General features: G+C 42.5%; 1 protein-coding gene across 7 annotated transcripts in view; it reads left to right on the plus strand.

The window, feature by feature from the left end:
• The window catches only part of POLM (DNA polymerase mu), a 33,628-nt gene that overhangs the window by 15,079 nt on the left and 6,447 nt on the right, over positions 1-12,102 (plus strand). For 2 of the 7 annotated variants that reach the window (XR_014493122.1, XR_014493123.1), the window contains exons 11-13: positions 1,261-1,344; positions 2,523-2,675; positions 7,909-8,515. Coding sequence is in view for 4 of the 7 variants with exons in the window: in XM_083368206.1 (XP_083224332.1) it covers positions 1,261-1,344; positions 2,081-2,221 (225 nt within the window). In the remaining 3 variants the exon portion in view is untranslated. Of the gene's footprint in view, positions 1-1,260; positions 1,345-2,080; positions 2,796-7,908; positions 8,516-9,748; positions 9,801-12,102 lie in introns of those variants that run through there. The other 5 variants (XR_014493124.1, XM_083368207.1, XM_083368206.1 and 2 more) reach the window with 5 other exon arrangements.

Below are 12,102 nucleotides of genomic sequence, written 5' to 3' on the forward strand. Positions count from 1 at the left end.
TGGGACAAATCTTTATTTATATATATACATATACATATATATACATATACATATAGAATATATATATATATATATATATAATGTATCATGTATCTCTATCGTCCTCTATCATCCTCTATCTATATCCATCCATCCAGTAGTTAAACCATGCAGATATTTGGGATATCAAATTAAGTAGGACTCCAAATTTGGGCACAGAATCTCTCTCCCCCTCCCCCCCCTCTCTCTCCCTCCCTCCCTCCCCCTCCCTCTCTCTCCCCCTCTTTCCCTCCCTCCCTCTTCCCCTCTCTCTTATCTCTCTCTCCCCCTCTTTCTTCCTTTCCCTCTCCCATTCTCTTCCTCCACTCCATCCAGAATTTCCAGCAGGTGCTTTTTTGAGTTTACCTGGAGATGCTCGGTGGTCCTGCACGCAAAGAGTTTGTTTTAACCTTTACACTTCAATCCTTCTTCAACTGCGGTGAGAAAAGGTCAAGTAGTCCCTTCACTGCAGACTGGAAGAAAGAGTCATCCAGGCTTTCTTGAATGAGCTGCGGTGCCAAGGATCAGAGCTTAGAGTACAGAATGTTGGAACTGAACTGGGAACCCTCTGGGCCTCCCTTGTTATTGAATTCTTGGCTCTGATCTCTTTGAAACGTTTGACTTTCTCCTTCCTGGAATGTTTGCATGAAGGATTAAGAGCCGTCCCGTAATAGAATCTCCCATCTCTCGCTTGTGTGCACTTTGAGATAGCTTCCTTTGTTTTCTGGAGTTCAGCACAACCTCCTGCGGAAGAACAAATCTTAGGCATTTTCCTTCTGTGATCCTGCAGAAGACTGAAATCAAATTCAGAATGGATATGCTAAAGAACTAGGGTGAAAATAAAAAAATGAAATTTAATGCAGATAACTATGAAAAAAAAACCACCCTGTTTTCATTCGTTCCAGAGTGCATGGAATAATAGATTTCAATTACAGGAAGGCAAAAGGTTTCTTCTATGATTATCTGGTTAGCGTATTGTTAGTTTTCAAAGCTTTCTTAGCTGGATATTTGAAGTACCGGATTGAAGACCTTATTCCTGCTCACTAGCAATCAGAACTGACATCTAAGGTCCAGGAGTCTGGCATGCCTAGAAATGGCAAATTCCAAAATTGGTTCAAAGATAGGGAGGGAACAGGTAATCTTTCAAAGATGCGTCAGGCAAATTCCTCATGTATTTCGCATTCAGAGGAGACTCTGTTGTTGATTAACAAATGGAATCCTCCTGGTGCTTTACCTTCCCAGAATTTTGAACGAGACCTCCGCCGTTTCTCTAAGCGTGAGAAGAAGATGACCCTCAACAGCCATGGCCTCTATCACCTGGAGCAGGTAAGAGGTCCCCGGAGCAAGAATCTCAGGAGGAATGACTTGGGATTTGGCACCCTTGGATAGACCCTTTTTTCTAGCAAAGGTTCAGGACCGGAGTTTGTTGAGACCTGGGTACAAATTCTGGTGCAAAAAATGCCAAGGAGATGTCCTGCTCTGCCTCCATAAGCCTTCCAGTCTTCCATGTTTGATTCTCCTTTGTTAAGCTCTGAATTTCCCATGCCTCTCTGTTAAGTGAGTATCTGTGGTTGTGGCATATTTGTGTACCCGAGAGGAATCAGAAGCTCATTAGACAAGCTCTGGGCCCTTTGAAGGTACTAAATCATCTAGAAAGAGAGTCCATTTGGAAGGTCTTACTTTCCCCTCACTCCCCGCGTGAGGTTGGCCATAACCCTCCTGACCTTTTGCAAGGGCTTAAAGACCTGGCTCTGCCAGTTAGCTTGGGACCCCAATGGAGGCAGTTGATCAAGCAACAACAGATCCCACCTCCCCCCTATTCTGCCCCCGCCCTCCCCATTTGGAATTGGATTTTAGCAGACCTTAGTGGTTGGTATTGTCTGTCTATGTATGTATGTATGTATATCCACAGATTATAGAGATAGTGATAGTGAAGAGACAGAGATGATATAGCTTGTAAGCCACCCAGAGATACTGTGTGGTAATATGCGCACCAATACATTTTGTAAATAAATAAACAAAACTTCCTTTTATGACCCTGTAATCCCTTAATCCGGGATAGAGTCAGGGCAACTGGATGGAGCTGAGTGTTTACTGGCCGGATGCCTTTCCTGATGCCTATGTGGAGTTCGCAGCAGGTATTTTTTTTCTTTGCACCCTAAGAAACAGAAACATCTGCCGCTACCAAGTATTGAACTCTTAAGACTTCCAGGTAGGAGGCGAGCATCTTCATCACTAGGCCACCACACCACACAAACAAACAAACAAATACATTTTGGCTGGCCTTGTTCTGAAATGCAGCCATTTCAGTTTGCCAGTCATGAGTTCTCCAGCCAATACAATTAAACCCTGGATCAGCACAAGGTATGAATAAAGTCCTTGTTTGTGCGCAAGTATACATGGATGGGCAGTCACATGTATTTAGCTATGGGGAATTTGCCCAGTAGAAAAAGGGTTTTCAGTCACTGATTAATGTGTGTGTTTATTTTTTGCATGTTCTTCAGAAAATTTTCCTGCCCGCTGCCGCTGAGGAAGAGATTTTTCAGCATTTAGGACTGGAGTATCTACTGCCTGAAGAGAGAAATGCTTGAGCCTTTGTTGTGCAAAGCAGTTTTTTTTCACCCTGTGGAATTCACAAATGAATGAGAACCACCCAGGTTATATTTCATATAACCTTCACGTGTGTGTGTGTGTGTGTGTGTGTGATCTAAGACATAATTTATTTCTGGATTATGTCAATGGAACTTTAGGAAATACATCACGTTTTTTTCATGCTCTGTTGGTTTCTGTTTTGATTTTTTCCTTAACAGGCTAACAGCTAATCCTTGACGTACAAACGCAATTGGGTCCAGAATTTCTGTTGCTAAGCAATGTGGCTGTTAAATGAGTCGCACCAGTGCTGGGATTCAAATATCTGAACAACAGGTTTTCTGTGTGGATGCAGGCCTGGGTGTCCGAGCCTAAAACAGACTTCCGGAAGTGGCATCCATGCACTTCTGGTGGGCTGTTCTAGGCCTGGGAGGCCTCTTCCAGGCCTCCGAGGCCTAGAACGGACTTCCAGAAGCTGTGTGGATTCAGCCGGTTCTCAGAACTCAATAAAATTTAGCTAACAGTTCTGCTGAACCGGTGCGAACCAGCTGAATCCCACCACTGAGTCGCACCCAATTTTATGACCTTTTTGCCACTGTTGTTAAGGAATCCCTGCAGCTGTTAAGCGAATCCAGCATGCCCCATTGATTTTGCTTGCTGGAAGCTAGCTTGGATGGTCCTAAATGGCAATCACATCTGTATGGACATTGAATAGCAGATGCTTTTAAAGATATTGCTATTGTCCTGACATTTTATTTCTTAGTTTGCATAATTGATATAGCCCCCACCCCCCTATTTCACACAAGTGACCCTGGACAGTGTACATGTTTAAATACAAACCTCAAATATAACTGCCCCCAATGCCCAGGGACAAACTGTTAACTATTAACCATCAATAGTAGCAAAATTTGTCTCACCCACCCCACAACCACTCATGCAAACACCTGGGGGAACAGCCTGTGCCTTGCAAAAAATAAAAATACATGGTCATCTATCCTTAGAGCCCTGGTGGTGCAGTGGTTAGAATGTGGTATTGCAAGCTGACTCTGCTCACCGTCAGCAGTTCGATCCTGACCGACTCAAGGTTGACTCAGCCTTCCATCCTTCCGAGGTTGGTAAAATGAGGACCCAGATTTTTGGGGGCAACATGCTGACACTGTAAGCTGTTCAGAGACGGCTGTAAAGCTCTATGAGGAGGTTTATAAGCCTAAGTGCTATTGCTATCCTGTAGAATTACCCAGATCTAAGATGAGACTCATAGGCTAATGAATCTACCAGTGCTTTGACATTCTTTGCTTAAAATATTTTAATACTGAGATGCATCATGCTATCTAAGGCTGTCATAGGTGGTCACTAAAAGAACTGTTGTAAGTTGCAAGACTGTTTGTATTATTTTTACAAATAAGGCAGCCAACATATCCGACACACCGTCCTCCTCCTATTTTACCCATGACTTGATAGCAGTATGCCATTATTTGAGGGGCTGCCACACGAAGTTTCAACTTATTCTCCAAAGCGCCAGGGGGCAGGACAAGAAACAATGGATGGAAACTAATCAAAGGGAGAAGCATCCTGGAATTAAGGAGAAACTTCCTAACAATAAGGACAATTAACCAGTGGCACAGCTTGCCTTCAAAAGTTGTGGGTGCTCCATCACTGGAGGTTTTTAAGAAAAAAAAAATGGACAACAGCTACCTGAAATGGTATAGGGTCTCCTACGTGAGCAGGGCATTAGACTAGAAGACCTCCAAGGTCCCTTCCATTTCTTATCCAACTGATACTCACAAAACATTCCTGTGAGGCAGGTTGGATTGAGAGAGAGTCACTGACCCCAAGTCATCCAGCCATGATTTGTGGCTAAGGCGGGACTTGGACTCACTTACGTAATTCTTGTTAGCCACCCAAATGTGCCTTAATGAGATCGGCAGCCATATAAATAAAAGCATCCTGCAAGAACACAACCATGTCACTTCCATTTTGCTGCCCTGAACCAAGATTTCAGCTCAATTTAAGGAAGTTTACATTTCCTCACACACACACCCGCCCAAAAGAATAATAACTGACAGCCCAGTGATACATTCCTGACCCATTAAATGTTACTTGGATTGGGCCATAGAAGGACATTTTGCCAGCTAGCCCAGGAGGGTAACCGGTTCTTGTGCAATCCATTCTTGACCTGAATTAACTTCCTGATGCGTTTTGTTCAGTGAGGAAGGAGATACGCTTAGGTAAACCTCAGCCAAACAAGGCATCACTGAACAGACGGTTCTTCATTTGGCCCTGAAAGTTTTGCCCTGAGGAGCAGGCCACGTCATTACAAATGCAGGTGCTTCTAAGAGTACGTGACACCAAGCAGCAGCATCTCCTCTGCTTCCTGGCCTCAACTTAACCACAGTTTGCTTAATGACTGTTCAGAGTTACAAACAGACAAAAAAGTGTTGCAATTCCTAGCAAGCCTGTGGATCGGGCAGCTGAGTCTCTCAGATGAGGAGGAGGGGCCTGAAGTGATACTAGAGTCAGAGGAAGGCTCTGAGGAGCTCTAAGACTTAGAGTCGGACGAGGAGCCTGCCCCCTCTACTTGCGCTCAGGCTGAGACACAGCTGTGCTGGGACCCTGAGTTGGACAGTGATGAAGGATGCACGAAAGCGCCGGCAAGAGAAGCGAGTAGGATAGAGGAATGCAATGGGGCGGCTCCAAAGGCAAAGGAGAAGGCATTAGGAAAGCCACGCCTTGGCTGCATAATAAAAGGGAAGGTGTGGGAGGTGCTGGTTGCCGAAGGTAAATGTTTGTGCTGAGGATCAGGTTTCTGTGAACTGTGTTTGTTTGCCTTGGACATTGACTCAGGTCTGTGAATAATAAAAGGGGTTTGGGGTTTTCCTGCAGTTCCTGCTTGCTTGATTAGAAAACGGGTTTCTCCTTGTGAGCATAACAAGGACTCACGTGAGCTGGGACAGAACAAAAAGTGACTTATGGCCGTTTTTCACACTTTACGACCATTGAGGCATCTCCATGGTCAGGTGATCCAAATTCAGACAGGTGGCCACTGACTCATATTTGTGACGGTTGCGGTGTTGCAAAGTCACACGGTCATCTTTTGACAAGCAAAGTCAAGGGGGAAGTCGAATTACCTTAACAACCGTGGTGCTAACTTAACAGCTGCAAGGATTCACTTTACATCTAGCAAAGCTCACCTAATGACTGTCTTGCTTAGCGACAGAAATTGGGGGCTCAGTGGTGGTCATAAATCAAGGTCTACCTGTACAATGCACAATTTGGTCCTGGCCAACAATAAAGCTGTTCAGACCACTTTCTGAATAGGGCCTCAAATGCTATGTAACAGGGGTCTTCAAACTTGGCCCTTTGATGATTTCTGGACTTCAACTCCCAGAATTCCTCAGCCAGCCTGGCTGAGGAATTCTGGGAGTTGAAGTCCACAAGTCATCAAAGGGCCAAGTTTGATGACCCCTGCTATATAATGTCGCATAAGTGTTTTAAATTCCTTGTGTTTTAATTTTTATATTTGTTACATAGTTATTGAAAGGTTTTCTTTATTTAGACTGTTATACTAATTTAATTATTATATTCTCTTTTCATATAAGATGTTCTGGACTTGGAAAATTAAATAAATAAATCATGCCCACCTAGAGATTGGCCGAGAGGACCTTAGGACCTCTTAGGTGGGCCAAAGAAAGTGGAGACAGAGATTCTTCAAAATCAGCTTTCCACATAATTTTCTAGCAACAAAATAAAAGTGATTGGCCACTGTTTTTTCCCTAATTTTGTTTTGCTTTTTTGAAAAAAAACAAAACACAAACTTTTACATCTAGCCTCTAGCCCTGGAAGTAACTAGCTAGCCTTCCATCCAACTCCTAGCCAACTTTTACCGATTTTTAAAAAGCTGAGCAGGGGCAAAATGTTGACAGAAATTATCCATTGCTCTGAGAACACAACAGAAAAACAGAAGCTTGCAGGTGCTGGTTGAGAAACTGGGCAATTTCAGCACAACATTCAATTAGACAAATTCCTGGAGGATTGCTCTCCTAACCAAGAGGTTCCATTCTGTAGGGAATAACAGTTTCCCACTCCAGTAACAGATGGACTCCAGTAACACACATACTTCATTAAATAATGAAGAAAGGGACAATTTTGTTGGTGTTGTCTTGACTATGTTGTCATACATGCCTATTAGTGAATCCTTAAAATGATGCCCAGAGTGTTTTGAGAAGAGATGGTCTGGACCTTAGTGGCAACTACCACAAACCCCCAGGAAGGGCTAGTGCAAATTCCCAGAGGAAGTCACTACTTCTAATTTGCATAGCCCTTTAATTATTTAGGCTTTTCTGGCTACCACTAGGAAACTGAGCTTGAGATAAAGGGGATTATGTTTAGCAACAGAAATTCTGATCCCAGTTGTGGCCGTAAGTTGAGGACTGCCTGTACACTTTGTCAAAAACAAAATCACAGCTTTGCACCATAATGTACCCACTTTTTAGTAAAACGTACCTTTTAAAAGGGAAGGACCTTGTATGGTTTGTGGAGTGTGTCACACACCTGACCGCCTCACTGAATAAAGCGTTGCTTTCCCCTGTGTTCCACGAGGGATCCTAGATTGTCTCTACGATGGCCACAGTCACTATATATCTTTTATTTATCTTTATATCCTGCTTTTGCTGCCCCATAGCAATGGACATCTTCCAGACTAGGGGGAATCCCCCAGCTGAGAATGGCCAATGCTGAGATTTCTGAGACCTGAAAATAAGACATCTGGAGGTCAACCCGATTGGCAGAGTTTTAGTGTCAAGGATGAAACTGTGGCAGCTAGGTGCCTCTGTGTTTCGACTTGCCCTTAGAATAAGGGGGGAGGTGTTACTTTCAAGTGGGTTAGATGTAGAAACGAAACTTCTTTGATTCAGCTGAAGACGGTGAGAGCCTGAAGTCTTGTCAAGGACACCAGAACAGGTGTGGATTTGAAGCAGACGGTTCCCATAACAAAGCAACTTGTTTATATAGACTATGTAAGATGTTGGGGGCGTGGCTGGGAAAATTATTGTTTAAGTCTATGAATTGGTGTTGGAACCTCAGAGTTAGTTTTGCTTTGACATTACCACGCAGTGCATTCAGTAAACAGTAAGATTTTCGGAGACGGAACATACCTGGAGTTTTATTTGGAATCTGAGGCTGGACGTTGACATTTAGGAGTTTAAGGCAGCATACATGGGAAGTCTTCAGTCATGTCATAACTGCAACTCCCACCCCACCCCAGTAATCTAATAAAGTTTCCTTGTTTCCATTTTCTTCCAGAGCCCATCTATATTACCAAAGCACAAAGTTTGGAGGCCAGAGGTCCTAAGCATTTTCAGTGCTGGAGATAAGTGGTGCGGCCACTGAATGTCAGATGAAGTTGATAATGCTCCTCACTTACACATCCATTCAATGTGCAACCCCTTTCTGCAAATGGAACTGTTGTCAACACCATAGCTAAGAGGCCAGCTGCAAATTGAGGATATTCTTGCTTCTTCCTCATCCCTTATTCTTGGCAGTCTCTATGCTGATAAAATGTTCTAGAGAACATGAGGTCTTGCACATCCCTCCATCCTAACTCAACTGTGGATACGGGTTGCTTTTCCTGATGGATGCATGTCTTTGCTCTGAATCTCGAGAGCTCTGCTCCTGCTTTCCTTGGTTGCTGCTTTGCTGTTCAAACCAGAGTTTGGTTTGTTGTTCTCCATCGCCCCGTCCCCTGAAGACTGCGGTAATTTCTCTCTTTCCCCCAAGGAAGGAAGGCAGGATGGGATTAGTGCTGGGAGACTGCCTGGTGCTGTGGGCAGGCTGGAGACTTTAGTACAAAGAAGCAGCACACCTGGACAGAAGCAAAGTGGGTCCTGTAGCTGTGGCTAACCTGTTACAGGTAAGAATTTTGGATAAATTGGGGGTAAGGCAGGGAATCGGGAAGTTCTCTGACCTATGGAAAGAATGTGGTCACTGGGATTTTTCCATTGCTTTGCCTGTTGCTAGCAGATTAAGTGCAGATTAAGCCCCTGTCCTTTAACGCCCTATAAAAATGTTAATGTTTAGTATTGTTAATGCAAACTGAATTGTTTGCTTCTTTCTCTTTTTGATCTGCTTTGCAAAACACCTGCCAGTTTCAAGCCAGACTGGAAATCGAACAGGGTAGACAGTCTCAAAGAATTGAGAGTTAGGAGAAAGACAGTTTTCACTTCTTCTTTTTTTTAAAAAAGTGAGACTATTAATCTTGAGTTTCTTTTTCTTCCCCCCCCCCCCCCATTCTTTTGGTCTAAATGAATGTGGTGGATTGAAGATGATATTATAGGCAGAACTCATTTCTCCATAAATCCTCAATTAGGAAAAGGGGAGTTTGTGACCTTAGAGATGTTGTTGTGACTACAATTCCCATCGCCCCTGATATCATGGGGGGTGATAAGAGCTTGAGTCCAAAATCCTGCCAGGTGAAAATTGGAAAGAGCTTTCTATTTGAACTTGCTTCTAATTGATTTATTGCAGAAATGCACTGTCTGCTCCAGGGAGCGTGATTACTCAGCGTGTGGCGTATCATACCTGGACTAGCAATGATATATTAACATTTCAGCTAGATTAGTAGAACCCAATAAAATATAAACGTTTAAAAGATCTGTGTTCAAATATCAATGTCTAGGGCATCTAACCATTGAAGCGCAACATCGTCTATACAGGTAGTCCCCAATTTATGACCACAATTGAGCCCAAAATTTCTGTTGCTAAAGCAAAACATTTGTTAAGTGAATTTTCCCCCATTTTTGGACCTGTCTTGCCACACTTGTTAAGTAAATCACTGCAGTTGTTAAGTTAGTAACACGGCTGTAAAGTGAACCTGGGTTTCCCCCACTGATTTTGCTTATCAGAAGGTCGCAAAAGGGGATCACATGACCCCGGGACACTGTGACCGTCATAAATATGATCCAGTTACCAGGCGCCTGAATTTTGATCGCAGGGATGCTGTAATGGTTGTAACTGAAAAACGGTCATCATTCACATTTTTCCGTGCCATTGTAACTTCAAACAATCACTAAATGAACTGTTGAACGTTGAGGACTACTGTATTAAAAAATGAGATACTGGACCCGTATTTGCCCTCCACTTACAGCCAGTCACTATGTGATCTACAGTTTGAGGTGAGACCCAGCGGGCACGAGGGGAGGATATTATGCCCCAAGACAGTGCTAGGCTGCATTAACAGAGGGATAGAATCAAGATCACGTGAAGTATTATTACCACTTTACAATGCCTTGATAAGGCCACACTTGGGATACTGCATCCAGTTTTGGTCACCAAGATATAAAAAAGATGTTGAGACTCTAGAAAGAGAGCAGAGAACAGCAACAAAGATGAATAGGGGACTGGAGGCTAAAACATATAAGGAGCGGTTGCTGGAATTGGGTATGTGTAGTTTAACAAAGGGATGGGATCAGTTCTTTGATGGTCCACTATAAATTCTTTAATCGATGCAGATGGTCCTTTGACAGTGTCCAGCTCTATGCTTGATGCACCTAATTTTGAGTCCTTTATGATAGCGACCGGTTCCGTGGAGAGAGGTTTTTCCATGGACTGGAAGAGTCGTGGTGTCATGTGCTGCCTGCATCCCACGGATTGGGCTTTGGGTTTTTGCGTGTTCCAGTTTCTGGCATGCTGCAGACCAGAGCCAGTCCACAGACTGAGGATTGGGGACCCCTGCTTTATTTTATTTTATTTTATTTTATTTTATTTTATTTTATTTTATTTTTTATTTTATTATTTTATTTTATTATTTTATTTTATTTTATTTTATTTTATTTTTTATTTTTTATTTTATTTTATTTTATTTTATTATTATTTTATTTTATTATTTTATATTATTTTATTATTTTTATTATTTTATTTTAATTTTTATTTTATTTTGATTTTATATTTTATTATATTTTGATTTTATATTTTATTTCATTTTAATTTTATATTTTAATTTTTATTTATTTTATTATTTTTATTTTATTTTATTATTTATTATTTATTTTATTATTTTTATTTTATTTTATTTTATTATTATTTTATTTGTTATATTTTATTTTATATTATATATTTCATTATATTATTTTGTTCTTTTATTATGTTATTTATTATTTTTTGTCAATTTTTTTTGCCACTCATCTTGTGGCAATTTCTTACAGTGATGTTTCCTGAGCAGACACCCTCCAAGCAAACTGTCGGGGAGTACAAATAGTCACTTGGTCCTTACACTTATGACCCACACAGCATCCCCACAGCTACATGATCCAAATTCAGGAGCTTGGCAACCAATTTACAGTGGCTGCAGCAGCGTCCCAGGATCATATAAATGCCATTTGCAACCTTTGCAGCCACTTCCAACAAGCAGAGTCAATGGGGAAAGCTGGATTCTCTTAACGACCGTGGCAATTGCTGTGATATACTTAATGGTGGGAAAAGTCGTAAAATGCTGGGTTATCTCGTGACTTTAGTGATGGTGTTCAGTGGCTTCCAACTCTTATTATTTAATTTAATAAACCTTTATTGTCAAAGTACAACATGTGTACATTGAGATTAGCTGAGCCTCCCCCCCGTGCTCTCTCCCCCCAACACACAGTGACAACAAACCCTCCATCCCACCACACTATGTGAACCAACTACACCACACACCGGCCTCCCAAGTCAACTCTGCATAAGATTATATCCCATTTAAAAGCCTAACAGCCCACAGATAAAAGCTGTTCTTCAGCCTGTTGGTACGGCTGGGTATCCTGTTGCCAGGAATGTCTTCCAGAAGATGCTTCTTAAACAGGGGTGGACAAGTTCCCAAAGGGACTTTGTGGCTGTAATCCCATCTCCCAGAATGCCTTGGGATAAGGTTACTTCAAAGTATTGTGGGAAATTGAGGCAGAACTGGACTTAGCAGTCAAGCGTGGTTTGGGGTCTAGCAGTGGCCTCTCCTGGGTACAGAGCAGCTGTTCAAAGATGCCAATAGGAACTCAGGCCATCAGGCAATAAGGATGCCTGGAATGAACTTGGGTTGATCTTCATACCTCAATGGTCCTCACTCTCCCTCCCATTCCAGCTCTGTTGGTTCCAAAGCCATTCCAAATTCAGCTTTAAGATGGGAGAATTTGGGGAAGTATTCATGGAAAAGAAGTAACTGTAAATTAACATGCTGGCTCAGGAATTGTGGGAGTTGAAGTCCACAGGTCATAAAGGGGCCATAGTTGCCCAGCTGATTTTCCGCAGCCCAAATCCAAGAGCCCCGCTTAAGCCATTTTCAAGTACTTCCGCCCTTCAAGTCTTCTCCTGCCTTCCGTGGAAAACACAGGAATATCTCGCATACCTCCCTGGCAATTCTCTGCTGCGGTTACCCTGGAAACAACCTCCACCTCCACGCTCTGCTCTTGGGACCCCAAACATGTCATACCCTGTCATTAGCCAGTGTTAGGAAGTGGAAAACATTCCTCATAGGAG

Source organism: Vipera ursinii, assembly GCF_947247035.1.
Source record: "Vipera ursinii genome assembly, chromosome: 8".
NCBI classification, from domain to species: Eukaryota; Metazoa; Chordata; class Lepidosauria; order Squamata; family Viperidae; genus Vipera; species Vipera ursinii.